Source organism: Xenopus laevis, chromosome 2S, assembly GCF_017654675.1.
Source record: "Xenopus laevis strain J_2021 chromosome 2S, Xenopus_laevis_v10.1, whole genome shotgun sequence".
Taxonomy (NCBI): domain Eukaryota; kingdom Metazoa; phylum Chordata; class Amphibia; order Anura; family Pipidae; genus Xenopus; species Xenopus laevis.
This window is the reverse complement of record NC_054374.1, coordinates 152301845-152320171: the sequence shown is the minus strand read 5'-3', so window position 1 is coordinate 152320171 and position 18327 is coordinate 152301845. Positions and strand designations below refer to the sequence as shown.

The window sequence follows — 18327 nt, the reverse complement described above, 5'->3', positions numbered from 1 at the left end:
GTCCTGTACTTGACTTAAAAGTTTGCTATCTGGATATGTTTTGGCAGTTATTCTAATTATTGACAAATAATATATTATAGTCAGTGTCTGCCACACTTCTTTGGATAAAAAACTCACACTAGAATAGTCCCAACATTCTCAGCTGTCTGTGAAGGTAGAATTCCTTAAAAAGATGTGATCAGAGTATAAAGCTGGTTGTAAAGTGCCATTATACCCTACATTCTCCTACTGAATTGTGCTTGTAAGGCCTACTTGACTATTAAAGTACAAAAAAGGGGGGTTGTGGGTGCACTCCTAAGGCCATATAAAAACATATTTAAGTACAATAAACCCCAGTCTAAATAATTCAATGAATATGCAAGTGCATGTATTTAAATAAGAAAAACAGGGTTTTTTGTTACAAAGTTATGATCATAAAGTTGAAAAGCCACCATACCACGTCAAGGTAAACCCCATACGGTGGTCCCTAACTTGTTTACCTGTAATCAAAATATAAAAGGTCATATACCTTTCTGCTTAACAGCATTACTTGGAGTAAAAATCTCCTGAGGCTTGGTTTCAATCTGTGGACTAGATCCTCCCCGCTACCTGCATATGCGGCTTTTAAAAGGGAGACTGCCCAAACCAACGCCCATTTTTTAAAAAAATGTGAGTGCCATCCAATTCTTTGGTGTTGATGTGGATCTTAGCAGTGGGGATGCTGCGGACAGAGCACCCGATAGGAAACATATGGAACAGCTACAGGGAAGGTGAGCTTTGAGCGGTCCTTTTGTTTTTGAGTGTTATCTTATATTGTTACAATTACTTATTTACTTATCTCAAAATTGTTACAAAGTATCTTATTTGCTGCTGTGGCTGCTCTGGGCTCTCTGCCAAAAGCCAATTAAGTTAGAAACATTGTTTATTTTTCTGGCTGTTCAGTGCAGAGAAAAACTGGACTTTCCAGTACAAATGAGGGACTGCAGGTTGAGCTGTCAAAAGAGGGACTGTCCCTCCAAAAAAGGGACAGTTGGGAGGTATGTAGGAGGGTGTGAGGTCCCTGGATCCCTCCTTGTGTTAGAGGAGGGTGTGAGGCCCTGTGGACACCTCCTTGTGCTGGAGGGAGGTTTAGTGCTGTCAGAAGCTGAGCCAGGCCAGAGGCTGGTGAATAAATATCCCTGGAGGGGAGAGTTAGAGAGAAGCCTGAATGTTCAGGAGCCGCTCTGTATGGTGAGAACCCCACAGAGGTGTAAAGAACTGCATGCGAGTGACTTTATGTTGGATAAAGATTGGAAAATAAACCTGTGTTTGCCTGACGATTTGGTGTCCCTGACTTTTTGCTACTGATCCACTGCTTACAAAACTACGTGTAGAAGCAGCCAGCTTGTCATACTGGGAAGCCATGGCATGCAGAGAAAATACGGCAAGGAATGGGCCTTACATAATGGCTCTAGTGCCTCTAGGAAAGGGGTCCCCAACCTTTTTTACCTGTGAGCCACATTCAAATGAAAAAAAAAAAATGTTGGAGATCTACATAAACATGCTAAAAGTTCATGGGGGTGCAAAATATGGGCTGTAATTGGTTACTGGTACCCCCTATGTGGACTTTCAGCATTACAGGAGGCTCTTTTTGGTTTTTATGCAACAAAAACTAGAGTTCAAAAAGAAGCACCTGCTGTGAGACCACTAGGAGCAACACTAGAAGTAACATCCAAGGGGGTTGGAGAGCAACATATTGCTCACGAGCCACTGGTTGGGGATCGCTGTTCTAGGGCTATAGCCAAATCATAGACCAAGTAAACCCTATGCATGGGCATGTGGCGTGGGGGTGATCTCCAGTGGTGTGCCAGTTTCCTGTGGCCCCAAATTACTTCAGTTCCCCACTGTTAAGGAGTATCATACAAGCCCAACACAGTGCTCTGTACAGGAATTACCTACAATACAATAGCATAGATTATAGTTTGTTATAGGTTTAAACCATTACAAGATGGGTAACTGAGAACATTAGGGAGATAATGAACAGCCAGCCTGAACCAATGGCAGTCCAGGCAACACTATGTCAGAAACACTTTTTTTAAGATTTAGAGACAAACATCATATATTCTCATCTTACTTTAAATACTTCTGAGACCCAGGGAAGTATGTTACCTTTCAAAGGAGTAATAGAACTACCAGCGCTGATTCTGACTGCAATGCCGCCCCCCCTCACCAGCTTACGTGTCGGGAGGGAAGGCAGACACAGACGCAATTGCGCTCTCTCACAATAGTACAGCCGAATTTCCGGTTCAAAAACCGGAAATTCGTCTCTTAAAGGTGCAGGAGCGGCTTTTTGCCGCACCTAGAATCCTTTCAGGCGCTGCCACCTGAGGCGAGCGGCTCAGCTCGCCTCATTGGCGGCGCGCCCCTGAGAACTACTAGTGTAAATTTGTTGGTAGGTGGTACTGTAGATCTCTGCACTGCTGGTTCCGGCCATTGAAATATTGCAGCAGAATCCAGCAGATTAAAAGGCCTGTAAAAGAAACATACCGTGCATTGTTGGAACTGGAGTCTTGTATGTTCGAGAACTGGTTTCTGCTATATTGCGTAGCAGTGCTACGCAATATGTTGGCGCTATATAAATACATGTTAATAATAATAATATTTTTCCAGAAGTCAGAACAAGCTCCAAGAACCAGTCGAAAAAATATTGTATAGGTCATGGTGGTACTTGGCTTTAAATCATTTTTTGCACGTACTGTAGTTGGGTCATATAAAGGGCTTATTGTGTGGTAAATTTTTTTTTTCTCATTTTAAAAATAATTTCCTGCCTCCCAAAGAATTGGAATTTAACAACTAAATCTTGTGAGAATCGAATACACTCAGGATTTGAGCATCAAGAAAATGAGGTTTTTTACAGCTGTTTTCCCATGGATGACTTGGAAATGAACCCATGAGCTTTTATCTTCATTCCCTGTTGCTAAATCAATTATTCCCATGTACGCACAGTAAATAAAATCTCTCTCCCTTTCAGCTCAGCTGCAGTAAAAGTGCCCTTTATGCCTCTCCATCAAATGTTAAAGTGATTTGTATCAGGAGCGGAGCATTCTACTTACAAAACACTGAAAGTGCCAGGGACTGAGTGAAGCTCTTTGAACCGGGAGCCTGTATTTATGGCAGGAGTAGGAGGTGGTGCAATATTTATCATTGTGGTCCAAATGGATGCACTTACTCTTCCACTGGGCTGCTTTTTTGCTTATACTGCTTAAAAGCTAATGCAGAGACGAATATAAAAAGAAAGCCAACTGGAGATCTCTTGGACCCCTCTTTCACCACTCCATTACCAAGTTTATACAAGGAAATAAATACATTATCTAAGCTTGATGGAAGAGATCAGTATCTCACTGCTCACTATATTGTCATTATAAAGCTCCCCCACCTAATGCTAGCGACTTTTCGGCAGAAATCACATCCGCAGGAACATCGCCAATTCATTAACAGGCGCAGACGACAATTCACTAGCGAAAGAGGCGTTGGTTCGCACTCTATCACCAGGCGACATTTCGCTCAGGCGAATTCACTAAAGTGCAGATTTTACTGGACTTTACCTCTTTTGCCAGCGTTGACTTCGCCACCTCAGACCAGGCGAACTGCTACAATGAAGCTAGACCTTACTTAAATCTTACGTCACTTACAATACATATCATATCTAGTGATGGGCAAATTTGCGCCGTATCGCCGGAAAATTCACGAATTTCGCGCAAAATTCGCGAAACGGCCCGTTTTTTTGTCGCCGCGGCGAAAAAATTTTGTTGACGCCGGCGAATTTTTTCTGGCGAATTTTCGCGAGCATTTTGCGAATTTATTCGCAAATAAATTCGCCCATCACTAATCATATCCTGTCTGCTGAAAATGCATTAAAGTTGATAAAAACGCTGGCGACTTTTCCTTTTTTTAAGCAGGATTTCCTGCAAAAGTCCTATCTTAAACTTTTTTGGGTTAACATTTTCCCCCAGAAATTTGAGGGCCATGGAACATTCATTTTACAGTAGGCTCATGTGTAGGTCATTATATGATCTCTTGTGTCTTTATTAAGGTTCCATGGACATTTGTTATACAAAGTGGCCACTTCAAGCATTTGCACCAACATCTCTAATAAAGACGTCCGTAGAACTTTAATGTACCCGCCCTATTCAAATTGACCAAAGCGTAAGATCACTAGCGACTTTTTGCTAGGCATAAACGAACACTAGCGAATCTTCGCTATGAAATGCTCGCACTAAAGAAGTATCTCTAGCTAAAAGTTGCTAGTGTTCGACGGCCAGGAAGCAATTTCGCATTTTAGTGAATTAGCGTAGTGGTAACGAATTTGCACCTGGCGAAGTGGTGCAAAGTGTGTTAAGCAGTCACTGACAACAATCCATACTTTAGTAAATCTGCCCCTTTGTCTAGTGAATTTAACAATGCTCCATGTGAGGAGTGAAAGGCACATCAGAGCAGTAGCTGTTTACGTTCGTTTGACATACGCTTGACTCTACCCACATGGGCTCACTGAGATTTATTGTGCAGTACAAGGGTCAATATGCACTGCATTGGCTTCCATTTTGGAGTCTTGGTCTAGACTCATGGTTGTTCCAAGGTTTTCTACTGACTATGCATGAAACTGTATTACAAAAGGCTGAGTGGGAGTACTGGCATTTGTGGCAAGTTGCTAGGATAATGTTTAGGGACAAGTGCTGTTGTTGCAACAATAGTTTTGCATCCAAGGTACCATATATCCCTACTATACCTGCTTTCTCACAGCCACAGTCCCTTTCACGAGACTATTATCCCACTGTTACTATAGGCACCATTTCTCTCTACTATACCTGCTATCCCACAGTCACACTCCCTTCCCAGAGACTATTATCCACTGTTACTATAGGCACCATCTCTCACTACTATACCTGCTATCCCACAGTCACACTCCCTTCCCAGAGACTATTATCCACTGTTACTATAGACACCATCTCTCCCTACTATACCTGCTATCCCACAGTCACACTCCCTTCCCAGAGACTATTATCCACTGTTACTATAGACACCATCTCTCCCTACTATACCTGCTATCCCACAGTCACACTCCCTTCCCAGAGACTATTATCCACTGTTACTATAGGCACCATCTCTCCCTACTATACCTGCTATCCCACAGTCACACTCCCTTCCCAGAGACTATTATCCACTGTTACTATAGGCACCATCTCTCCCTACTATACCTGCTATCCCACAGTCACACTCCCTTCCCAGAGACTATTATCCACTGTTACTATAGATACCATCTCTCCCTACTATACCTGCTATCCCACAGTCACACTCCCTTCCCAGAGACTATTATCCACTGTTACTATAGGCACCATCTCTCCCTACTATACCTGCTATCCCACAGTCACACTCCCTTCCCAGAGACTATTATCCACTGTTACTATAGGCACCATCTCTCCCTACTATACCTGCTATCCCACAGTCACACTCCCTTCCCAGAGACTATTATCCACTGTTACTATAGGCACCATCTCTCTACTATATCTTCTATCCCACAGCCACACTCCCTTCCCAGAGACTATTATCCCACTGTTACTATAGGCACCATCTCTCCCTACTATACCTGCTATCCCACAGTCACACTCCCTTCCCAGAGACTATTATCCACTGTTACTATAGGCACCATCTCTCCCTACTATACCTGCTATCCCACAGTCACACTCCCTTCCCAGAGACTATTATCCCACTGTTACTATAGGCACCATCTCTCCCTACTATACCTGCTATCCCACAGTCACACTCCCTTCCCAGAGACTATTATCCACTGTTACTATAGACACCATCTCTCCCTACTATACCTGCTATCCCACAGTCACACTCCCTTCCCAGAGACTATTATCCACTGTTACTATAGGCACCATCTCTCCCTACTATACCTGCTATCCCACAGTCACACTCCCTTCCCAGAGACTATTATCCCACTGTTACTATAGGCACCATCTCTCCCTACTATACCTGCTATCCCACAGTCACACTCCCTTCCCAGAGACTATTATCCCACTGTTACTATAGGCACCATCTCTCCCTACTATACCTGTTATCCCTCAGTCACACTCCCTTCCCAGAGACTATTATCCACTGTTACTATAGGCACCATCTCTCCCTACTATACCTGCTATCCCACAGTCACACTCCCTTCCCAGAGACTATTATCCACTGTTACTATAGACACCATCTCTCCCTACTATACCTGCTATCCCACAGTCACACTCCCTTCCCAGAGACTATTATCCACTGTTACTATAGACACCATCTCTCCCTACTATACCTGCTATCCCACAGCCACACTCCCTTCTCAGAGACTGTTATCCCATTGCTACTATAGGCACCATCTTTTCCTACTATTCCTACTATTCCTGTGCTATCCCACAGTTAAGGTGGCCATACACGGGCAGATTAAATCTTTATTCAAAAAAAAAAAAAGTTCAAGCTCAACCTCTGATTCTTATGAGGTATTTAGCATATTTAAAGTTTTGGGGGGTAACACAGTACCTTTTCAAATAATAATTCTATGGGGCACATTCACTTAGTTCGAGTGAAGGAGTAGAATAAAAAAAACTTTGAATTTCGAATGTTTTTTTTGGCTACTTCGACCATCGAATTGGCTACTTTTACCTTCGACTACGACTTCAAATCGAACGATTCGAACTAAAAATCGTTCGAATATTCGACCATTTGGTAGTCGAAGTACCGTCATATCGGGGAAATATTCGCTCGTTTCGCGATGTTGCCAAATGAGCGGATCTTATAGTGTATGGCCAGCTTACCAATTGTTGCCAATTTTACCCTACTACACATTTCATCCAGTAGTCGCAGTAGCTTGTCAGACACATATCCCCACTGCCACAGACGTTGTATATTAGTAAGACACTGTTCTACACCACACTCTTCTTATTTAGAGCTTCAATGCAATGGGCTTGTACTGTAACTTGCAGCTGCAAAGGCATGGATTCGAATCCCCTGGTGGATGTGCTTATTTTCCCGACAACCCTTTGTACAGAAAAGTAAATGTTATTTTAATATATGTTGGCAATTCTTTTTTCTGCCCCACAACCTTTTTGCCGTGTGAGCTTATTAAGGTATTTATTTTCAATGACAGGAGGATGTGCTCAGCAGTGCTATAAATACTTTCATGTTGTGCTTGAATTCAGCATTCTGGCTGTTATAAGGGCATGACACACACTGGAGAAAAGAATAGTCCCACTTTTTTCAGTTCATCAGTCCCTCCTAATCTCCCTGTCTTTCTCTGAAAAGGTTAGACATTTCCACGTTGAAATAACACATATACAGAGAGCAGTTTTTGATCTTCCTGTACCATTTATCTTGTTGCTGAGTTTACGGGATTAACAATATAGTGATTTGAGCCAGTCTAATCGCCAACAATACCTTCTGCACCGAGCAAGCCAAAGTAAAGCGATATTTACATTTTTATGTATGTATATTTAATAATATAATAGCATTTTTATTATATCAGCTATTCGGCTAGTAAGCACTAATTTACATAAGCAAATTGGGGTTCAGATTCATTTTGGTATTCGGCCGAATCATTCACTAAGAATTGGGGATTCACCCGAATCCTAAAAAAGTGCATTCGGTGCATCCCTAATCTAAACTCAACTGAGACCACTACCGATATGAATCTGCCATTTTTGAATACTGATTAAAACTAAAAAAAATTTAAATTGTTTAATTTACATCTATTAGAATGTAGCTTAGAATTCTATTTTTTCTTTATGCAAAAAAAATGGATTTGGGGGGGGAATAATTCAATCAAATTTATGACTGCTCACTTAGTCAATTGATCCACCAGTTGATTGGAGTCCTATAAATTCCATTAACGTTGAATCAGATCAAATTTGGATATCAGCTTCCAAGCGTAAATACTGAACATTTTGCGTATATTAATTTCTAGGTATTATGTAAACGAGTGAGTTCTGCCATTGTTAACAACATATTGTGTTTATATTCTACAGCCCCAGACCATTCAGCAGACTTTACAGAGGACACTGCAGGGCTATGAACACCATGTCATTGGGTAAGGACACATTTAAATTTGATATATAAATAAAACCATGATTCATTTGTGTACAGAGAAATGCTCAGATCAGATCCATTTTGTTTTACATTTAAAACCTCAAGAATGTGTGACGGACTTTCTCTAGACGACCATAACTGTTGAATGGGGAAGGCAAAATTTGCCCTGGTTACTTACACTTCTTTATCCCCCAGCTGTGTGATTATCTGGATATGACCACAGGGCAGCCATAACTATTGTTTAGATCACCTGTTTCTTTTTGTGTATCCTCTCATGTAAAGTTCAACCTCACTAAAACTAATAATCTACTAACCATTCAGTTCTATCACTTATGTCAGGTATTTCTGGTGATGCACTGAATCCTGGATTCAATTCGAGATCCGACCGAAGCCCGACCTTTTTCAGCAGAATTTAAATGTGGCACAAACCAAGTGTCTGGCCAAACTGAAGCTAACCCCTTTAAATCGTTTGCAAAATGGGAAATCACAAGTTTTTTTGGGTGGTTCTTTTAAACCATTCCTTACCCTAATTTGCATATGGAAATAAGGGCTTCGGTTCAGTTCGGGATTCAAACAAATCCTTCATGATAGATTCATAATTCAGCTGGATACCCAAAATAGAGGATTCTTTGCATCCCTAGGTATCACCCTGAATTATTTTTAGGATTCCTTACAAATTTCTATTTCTAATGTACAATGCCATTACCTGCGGCATGTATTTATACATCCTACTAATTCTCATGATCACCACCTACTACATCCTTACACACCACCTACTACTACAACCAGATTACTACAAGACTATTGCTTTATCTCTGAAATGGGTAGGTCACTTTTGCAAAATATATTACTTTCAAATCATACACAAATTACTTTTTTCTATTTTGTTTAATTATTTTACTAAAATTTAAGTTTTAAAATGAATACATTTGATCTTTCCTACTCTGAATTCTTCCCATGGCAGATCTGTAACTTATTAAATTTTATACATTATTAGTACTCGATTAAACCTTTCCTACTTCATTCTGATTTGGGAGTTAATTAAGTGGTTAATTAAGCTGCCCAATCAAATGTCTCATACATAGATACCTTAGTAATCATGGCCCACCACAGTGCACTACTTCTTTAATGGTGCCATGGTGTTGCCCAGAGTCTGCCACCCTATCAAATGATCTTAGCATTGGAAGAGTTTGAGTTGGCCAAGTCAGGCCTTGATTCAGATTTGGATGGGTACATATGGTGAAATTCCCAACAGGTGTATCAATTTTGTCTAGGGAGTAGAACAATGGCTACTCTGTGCAGAGAAACCATTAGGAAAGCAGAACTTAAACAAGTCCTAAGCATGATTAATTGATTCCGAAGACATTTCAACTTGGAAGATGGAACACTAGTTGCACTAGTAGACAAAAAAAGCAGTAGTATTGAAGTATAAATGCTTAAGTTAAACCACAGATCAACAGTGTATAACTTGCAGAATGTGTTTAATGCTATTATAAACCTCTTGAACTTTTTTCCCATGTGGGTTGTTGCACATGGCACCATAGAAGCAACTATAGTACTGTATATACAAAGACACCCCCTGGATTGACCAATAACAATATAGTTAGCTGCAGACACAACACTTAGAAGGGTAAAATGCATTTTGTGCCTGTGATTAAGGACTATCCTTATCAAAATAGATATGAGTCCCTATTTCATTTATGTTTCCCCACTCCATGATATAAGCTTGTACCGAAGCAAACAGAACCCACAGGATCCTCTTGGCTTTTTTTTCTTGATAACTAGACGTGCTTCTATATCCTTGATGTATCTAATGAATGCAAAACACTCTCCTTTCCATTGATATTCTGTCTTGGTATTCAAGTAAGTCTTATATCCTATTATACTCAGTCATTATTATACTCAGTCACAGAACTTATGCTGATCGGTATAAATTTATTTATCCGAAATTGCTCAATTCCTGTGGAGCTGAAGACGTCTAGCACTAGGCAAGCCCAACATTAAAACCCTTCTCAGCCCTATTTTTTAAATATATTCCCGAGCTTTGCAGTCTTCTTTCACTCTTACATATGCTTATGTGCTGTTTTCTTTCTGCATTTTGTCTATCTCATAGATTTCATGATCAATATAACAATCACCACTATCTGACAACATTGTATTTATTGACCTGTTAGGCTTTGATGCTTTAATCTGTTTCCTCCATACAGTATAAGCACTACATACATTTGTGACACATAATTACTACACAAATACTTTATATTAGTACCCACTCACTTGGGCTCTCATGCAATGGTTAAACATGGTCTCATTTGTATTATAAATGTAATTAAATCATCAATGGGAAAAATTATATTGACTGATACACTCTGTGACCTGCAAAATTAGGTTATGTCGGTACAGTTCACTTGCTATATCGAGTTGTAATCATTTTATGACGGTAGACGCAGGGAGTACAAAAGCACAAATCTGTGCAAGTATTAGACTGATGAAAATAAAAGTTTACAGATGAGGTTAAAAAGTTTATTATGATTTTGTAGAAATAAAATGAATTGGCCTATCCCAACTGTCCAAAGTAAAGGGTTGTTGGTGGTCTCTACAGCTGAAGGGGCATTGAATGTTCTGCTTCCAATTAAGTTGCTCTGTGCCAACAACTCCACTGTGCCAGTAAATCAAAATAATAAAGGAATGAGAACTCCAGCAGCATCTCTGCAAAACTTTTATTCCAGGTTGTGGTGTCCACTTGCCCACCAACAACCATCAAATTGAAAAAAAGCTGAAAGAAAATCTAATTATTCCAGTGTAATCCTGTTGATGGCCTTTCTCATCCCAAGCACCTCTTTATTTGGTTGCAAAAAGAATGTGGGTTACCTCCAAAACCAGTTACACTTAGTTTGTGACCTGGGAATGGATTCTTTAGGTTTTTAATAGAGGACCTGTTATCAAAAGAATTGGGCAATTAACATCACATTGATTTCATTTCACATCATGGATTTCCACACTCTTCCCATATGCCTTTCCACTTAAGGCTCCTGAGATAGTGGATATTGGCCCTCATTGAGGTCTGCACTGGGATTCAAATAGGCCCTAGCATTCCAAGTACAGAGAGGCCCAATCAGCTCCCCACAAGCCCACTAAATAGTGACTTTCTATGGCATCTTATGGCAGCCCCTCTGGCATTTGCCAGAACCCACAGGTTGCCAGACCAGGCCTGACCCCATTACTATGCTTTGTTGGAATCTAGGCAGCTAAGTCCACAGACCTAAGTTAGTCTGCAGTAGATCTTCCAAATGGGACAACTACAGTAGCTGTATGGATAGGCCTCCTTCACTGGTGAGTGAGAGTAATGTGGCTTGACGTGAGCGTTTATAGAGAGTATACAATGGTCTGCTATAATTTAGGTCACTGCTGTGAAAGGCTTCTGATACTGTGAATGGGAGGCACACTGATCAGGGCACTCATGGGCAATTAGGAGGTGAGGCCCTAAAGAACAAAGACATGTAGGGACCTTAAGGGTTTATTTCCCCTTTAGTCGGAGCCTCATGGTATATACAGGGTTTCCTAAGGGGCAGAGCTCTTGTGATTGGTGCAGCATGGCTGATTCCAAAGGCAGCCACAAGGTGTCGCTGTGCAACAATATAAAGGTAGCATATAAGCATATAAGGAGATGCCATGTGCTCAGTCAACCATTACAGATTACAGTTTTGCTTCTTGTTTACTGTGGAGATAGTGAAACCTAGCCGGCAAAATGTAGGCAAAAGGGAGTTCAATTGGCCTGCCAAGGCTGGGCAGGATCTTCCAGTGCCTGAAAGCTCAACCAAGGAGGGTTTGGAGCTTGGATTTATGGATTTTCATGTTCACACTATGGAGAGTGTTGAGAGCTGCAGTTCAGCAATGGATGTTGTGAGAGCTCATGCTATAGACAGTGTTGGGAGCAAATACCTGAAGAATTCAAGCCTTGTTCTGTGCTCGACTGGGAGAGTCTGGAGCCTATAAAGAGATCATCGCTGTGCATGCCTGTCAGCTCTGTGTGAGACTACCCATCTGTGTGACTCCTTTGGGGTGAGGATTACCTGAGGGAAGGGGTAGGAAAGGATGAGGATCCAGCGATATCCTATTTTGGAGAAACATGCTGTTTGTGTGCCTACCTCTTTGGAGCAAATACTTTCCATCGGGAAAGGTATTTGGGCAGGTAGCGCTACCTAGGACTGATACTCTTTTGGGGACAAGGGTTGGAGACTCTTTAGCTGCCAAACTAGAGTTGTGGGACTTTTCCTGGCAGGGAATTACCAGGACTGGACTGCTACAGGTTCCTAGGGTAGTGGGTGATGCTTTGAATGCATTTATGTGTATAATGTTACAGTTTACTTCCCCTTTAAAATTGCACTTCTTTGTATAAAGTTTCTATTTTTATATAATAAAGTGTGTGATTGATTTGTTTCCTAATGGGACTATCCTCAGGTGTATTCCGGGACCCCATTAGGTGGAGACACTGCCAGAGAGGAGTTTCCCAGTACCTTTCATTTAGCAAAGGGGACTCAGGACCTGCATCGGTAAAAATGATGTGATGTACCACCGTGGCACCAGGGGGTGGCCAAAAATGGGTTGCAGACATTTCAGATTTGTTCTACATAACTGGAAACTACAGTTGCCTTTAGAAACCAAGTCATCATAGGCACTATATTGCATTCACTTAATTTGTCTGGAGTAATGTATCATATTTAGCTAACTGTAGGAGGTAAATGGCACTTGATGAAGGCCTGGCAGGCTACTGTATTACCCTGTGGTGTGAATCCTTCACTACAATGGCTGTAATTCGCAATGGCAAGGACTCAGCAAGGAGTGATAAGGTCAGTCTAAATTGCTTCCAGTAGCCAGTTAAAAAGAATAAGAGCAGGAAAAAAACCTCAGTTGCCAAGAATCTTACACTATAGAGATGATATATTATTGTGTCCCCTGTGTCTTTATAGAGGAAAGCAGATATTTTAGATATTTTATAGTGTCTGTGCCCTTTGAGGCGTTAATGGCTAAAGACAATAATTGACTATTGGGCGTAACAAAGATGTTTGCACATGGATAGGAAACTGGCTACAGGATCGGGTACAGAGGGTGGTTGTTAATGGGACATTATCTACTTGGCGTAAGGTTCTTAGTGGGGTCCCGCAGGGCTCAGTATTGGGTCCACTTTTATTTAACTTGTTCATTAATGACTTAGGGGAGGATGTTGTAAGTAATGTATCAGTGTTTGCAGATGACACAGAACTATCCAGCCCAATTAATTCCATCCAGGATGTGGCACTTGCAACAGGATCTTGACAAACTGGCAATCTGGGCAGCTAAGTGGCAAATGAGATTCAATGTTGATAAATGTAAAGTCCTGCACCTGGGATGTAAGAATATCCACTTATACCCTTAATGGGACTGCACCAAAAGTTCAAGATTACCTAGGGTCCAAATTACCCTAGCAACACTGATTTCAATGAGAGACTAGAATATGAATAGGAGAGGGCCTGAATATAAAGTAATATAAAGTAATAAAAAGTAGTATTAACAATATATTTGTAGCCTTATAGAACATTTGTATTTTAGATGGGGGTCATTGGCCACTATTGAAAGCTGGAAAAAGTCAGAAGAATAACGTAAATTCAAAAACTATAAAAAAATAAATAATGAAGACCAATTGAAAAGTTGCTTAGAACTGGCCAATCTATAACATACTGAACTGTAACTTAAAAGTGAACCACCTCTTTAAGTATTTATTCTCAAGCCTAATTTATAATAACTGTTTGTGTTTATGCCTTGGAAAGAATTTTGTACTTCTGTGGTGCTATATAAATAAATACAAATACAATACATTTAAACACCAGTCATGGCATCCTCCATTATTGGTCAATATAAAGTTATAAAGTATTCCTTTCATTTACCATTTCCTTTGAGTGAAGCAGTACAATATGCTTAGGTGTATGCCCCAAGTACATCAGCTGTAGCTTTCAGATATACCAGACTGTAAAATACATTTTCCAAATTTTTACTCATTTTCTTCTGAAATCATATGCTTTCCTTTTTATACAATGCAACTGTTAAACTACATTCAGCAGCATTGCCGCTATCTGGCAGGGAGTCTATAACTGGCATGCTAATTCTGCAGATTGCGATCAGATCTTGAACTGTTGCTGAACTAAATCTCTGGGTGATGTTTCTGAGCCACAGCGGGACAGCCAGAGATTAGAGATTCCTGCTGTCAAACACAGATTACTGGATGTATTTACACATGTTACGGTGGAATATAAACAGGTACATTGTTTCCGAGGCGGCAATCCTTGTTATTGATGGAACAAACCAAAGCTTTCCAAAGTCTACCGTGTACATTCAAGTTTTCTGGAGCATCCATAAATAGCTGGACAGCTGGGACCATGAAGCTGACAAGTTCCGTCAGGCAATAAATTAGACTGGGACTATGTACAAAATGCAAAAATCAATAGCAAAAAACATTAATTAAATGAATCAATATTTTTTTACTATTTTAATTTGTAGTCTATGGGAGAATTAAGCCCAGTGCTTTCACCTATGTCTCATGAAACCCTCTGTAAATAAAAGTATCACTGACATGGGGAAGACTTGGGAGCATATGGTGAAGGTGGTACCTAGTCTTTGTCTTTTTTAGTACTACAGGTATGGGATGCATTATCCGGAAACCCTTTATCCAGAAAGCTCAGAATTACGGAAAGACCAGCTACCATAGACTCCATTTTATCCAAATAATCCACATTTTTAAAAATGATTTCACTTTTCTCTGTAATAATAAAACAGTAGCTTGTACTTGATCCAATCGAAGATATAATTAATCTGTACTGAAATCAAAACCAGCCTATTGGGTTTATTTATTGTTTACATGATTTTCTAGTAAACTTAAGGTATGAAGACCCAAATTACAGAAAGATCCATTTTCTGGAAACCCCCAGGTCCCGAGCATTCTGGATAATACTGGCATTTTCATATTGATTTGCAAACCTTGGCTTAAATTAGTCTTTGAACAGCTCTACAGTCCCTTGTTGCAAATTTTTAACATAGCTGGACCTATTTTTGGAAAGTGCTTTGGCCACACATGCCCTTGACCACAACCCAAGTATGCTTTCAGCCAGGGCCACTTTTTTCTGGTCGAGTTTTAAGGGGAAAAAATCCAAATTTTTAGAGGAGAAAAAACCTTGAATTTTTTGAGATTTATTATATTCCAAAGCTGCTAAAAATGTGAATCCAAAATACTTCAGCTGAAACCTGGCAAGGTTATGTAAAAGGCAGATGGTGCCTTTAACAATTTGAACCCCTTTTGGGGTGTTTGACACTGTTTTTCATTTGACAGTCTGATAAATTAGAGTTTTTTATTTGATAATCCAAACAATTCAAATTTTTCAGGTGATAATTTGAAAAAGTTTCATGATCCGAAATGCTGCACGATTTTTGAGAGACTTTAGCCACGCAGACAATTGTTAGTAAATTAAGCCAGATCATGGTTGGGAGTTTAACAATTGAAATATCTTTTTCCAGGAGGTTTTACACTGGTTTTCATTCGACAGTCTGATAAATTTGAGTTTTTTTATTCAATAATCCAAATAATTCAAATTTTTAAGGTGATAATTCAAAAAAGTTGCACGATCCGGAATTTTGTTGTGGCTTTTGCCACACGGACAATTGTTAGTAAACTAAGTCAGATCATGGTTTGGAGTTTGGTTTAACATTTTTAACATTAATATAATGGGAAAAATCAAGTTTTAATAAATAGCCCCCTAAATTCTGGTGGACCCAGGCAAAATACCTCATTGGTGGGCACCTGCAAGAAATTTCTTTCAGAATTGTGTCACTTGAATGTAATGGAAAAAATGGAAGCAATAAAACAATCTAATTTATTTTATTGCTAGAAAACAAACAAGCAGAACCTCACAAATTACCTCTACATGGGGCCCCACAAGGAAAAAAATACAATAAATTAAACTAAAATGGTTATATTAAGATGCTAAACACAAATGGTTTTGCAGATTTAAAGCATATGGAAGATCTCATGATAGGACCTCTGTCTTGATGGGCCCTGGGAAATGCCCCTTCTGTCTGCCCCCACTTCTGGCTGAAGTTGCCTGTAACTGTTAAGTCATTTTGAGTGGATTTTAGGCATTTTTAAATGCAGGTTTCATGTCAATTGTGGGGCAATTTATCTGGGATGGTAGAATGTGGATGATACTGGGTGTGAGGCCAATATAAGGTGACTCCTAAAAGATTAATGTCCTGTCTGTAGATCATCAGCTGATTGTGGAACAGAATCAAAAATTAATCTCCACACTTAGGACAGTTCACCAGCGTTACCGCCCGCAGGGACATCGCTGTTTACTAATGGACACAGGAGTCAATTTGCTAGTGAAAGAGATAGACGCTAGCGGTGATTCACACTCTATCACCAGATGACTTTTCAGTCTGGCAAATGGACGTTACTCCGCAAATTCACTAAAATGCGGATTTTACTGAACGTTACCTCTTTCTCCAGACTTTGGGGAAGTGCAATGGAGTGCATAGATCTTCCTCAATCCTCAGTTACTTACATCATATTTTCTTACTAGAAAAACGTCTAAGTTCAAAAAACGCCGGCGTCAATGTAATGTATTAGATGCAACATGTAACATAAAGACGTCCATTCACCTTTAAATTTCCCGCCGTATGCAAATTAGCCTGAGCGCAATTTGCACTAGGTAGAATTGAACGCTAGCGAATCTTCACTTTGATTTGCCCGCATCGCCAGAGAAAATTCGCCAGTGTCTGTCGGCAAGGACAAAACTTTGCATTCTAGTAAATTAGTGTTGTCCTAGCAAATTTTCGCCTTGGCGAATTTTCACCGCTTAGTAAATTGACCTCTTAGGGGCAAATTCCCTAACCGGTGAAAATTTGCTAGGCTTCACCAGGCGAACATTCGCTAGGACAACGCTAATTCACTAAAGTGCAAAGTTGCGTCCAGGGCACCGAACACTGGCAAATTTTTGCTAGCGTTACTTTGGCAATCAAAGCGAAGATTTGCTAGCATTGCCTAATTTGCATACGGTGGGAAATGATAAAGTTACATAGACGTATATGTTGCAGCAAATACATTACATTACACAAGCCCAGGGAACCTTAATAAATAAAATAGAGTTGTTATATTGCCCTACACATGAGCCCACTGTATAGTTTATGTTCCATATGTTAGAAAATGGAGGTAAAAATTTTTTACGGACCTTTGCAGCCTATCACTCAGAAAAAAGGAAAAGACACCAACAATTTTTGGGAAATTTTGCACTGAAATATGAGGATGCCCTTTGCACTCCATTACACTTCACCTGATCTGAGCTGTGAATGCAAGTCTGGCTATGAGGTAACGTTCAGTAAAATCCGCATCTTAGTGAATTTGCAGAGTTAAGTCCATTCGCCAGAGTGAAAATTCGCCTGCCGTTAGAGTGCGAAGCAACGCTAGCGCCTATCTCCTTCGCTAGCGAAGTGACGCCTGCGCCTGTTAGGATATTGGTGAAGTTCCTACGGGCGGTTACGCTAGTATATTGACACTAGCATTAGCCACTTCGCCCTTTAGGGAATCTGTTAAACAGTGTCGGACTGGCCCACCGGGATACAAGGAAAACTACCGTGTCAGTGGGCCCTCTTGCTTCTAACCATTTGGTCATTCCCTATTTCTTTATTGGAAAAAAGGCTTAATAATGGAATTACATGAAACTCTTACACTAAGGGTGTATCCTTGATGTATGATGGAGAAAGAGTATCGTAGCTGAATACACTCAGTTGGGTGGCAGCGGTTCTAAAAACTATAAGTAGGAACTTTAATGAATATCAGAATTCAGGATAATGATGCCGCGTTATCCTTTAATGTTTTAATGGATCTGATTACAGTAACGTAACTTGGTGGGGGCGGGCCCTGGTGCGAGCGGTGCAGACGGGCCCGCCCCCACCCTCGTGTTCGCGATTATACTGTGCCGCTGCAGCCGACTCCAGCCGGCTGCAGCGCGCACGATCTTCCGGGGGGGCCCTGCGAGGGTGCGGGCCCTGGCCCATTTGCACCCCCTGCTCCCCCGGTAGTTACGCCCCTGTCTGATTATGTAATATTGTGTTAAATATGCAATGCATTTACTGATGTTCTAAATAACTACTAGTGATGTAAGTGGGTTGTTCTCTGGGTGCCATACACTAGTACCGTTTGCCTGTAATGATTTGCTTCAGTGCCAGGCACTG

The 18327-nt window shown here is 40.6% G+C and overlaps 1 protein-coding gene across 1 annotated transcript in view; it reads left to right on the top strand.

Moving 5' to 3' along the window:
* The window catches only part of LOC108709988 (guanylate cyclase soluble subunit alpha-2), a 116492-nt gene that overhangs the window by 29502 nt on the left and 68663 nt on the right, over positions 1-18327 (top strand). Inside the window, exon 2 of the mRNA XM_018250320.2 lies at positions 8013-8074. Within this exon, the coding sequence (XP_018105809.1) occupies positions 8013-8074 (62 nt within the window). The remainder of the gene's footprint in view (positions 1-8012; positions 8075-18327) is intronic.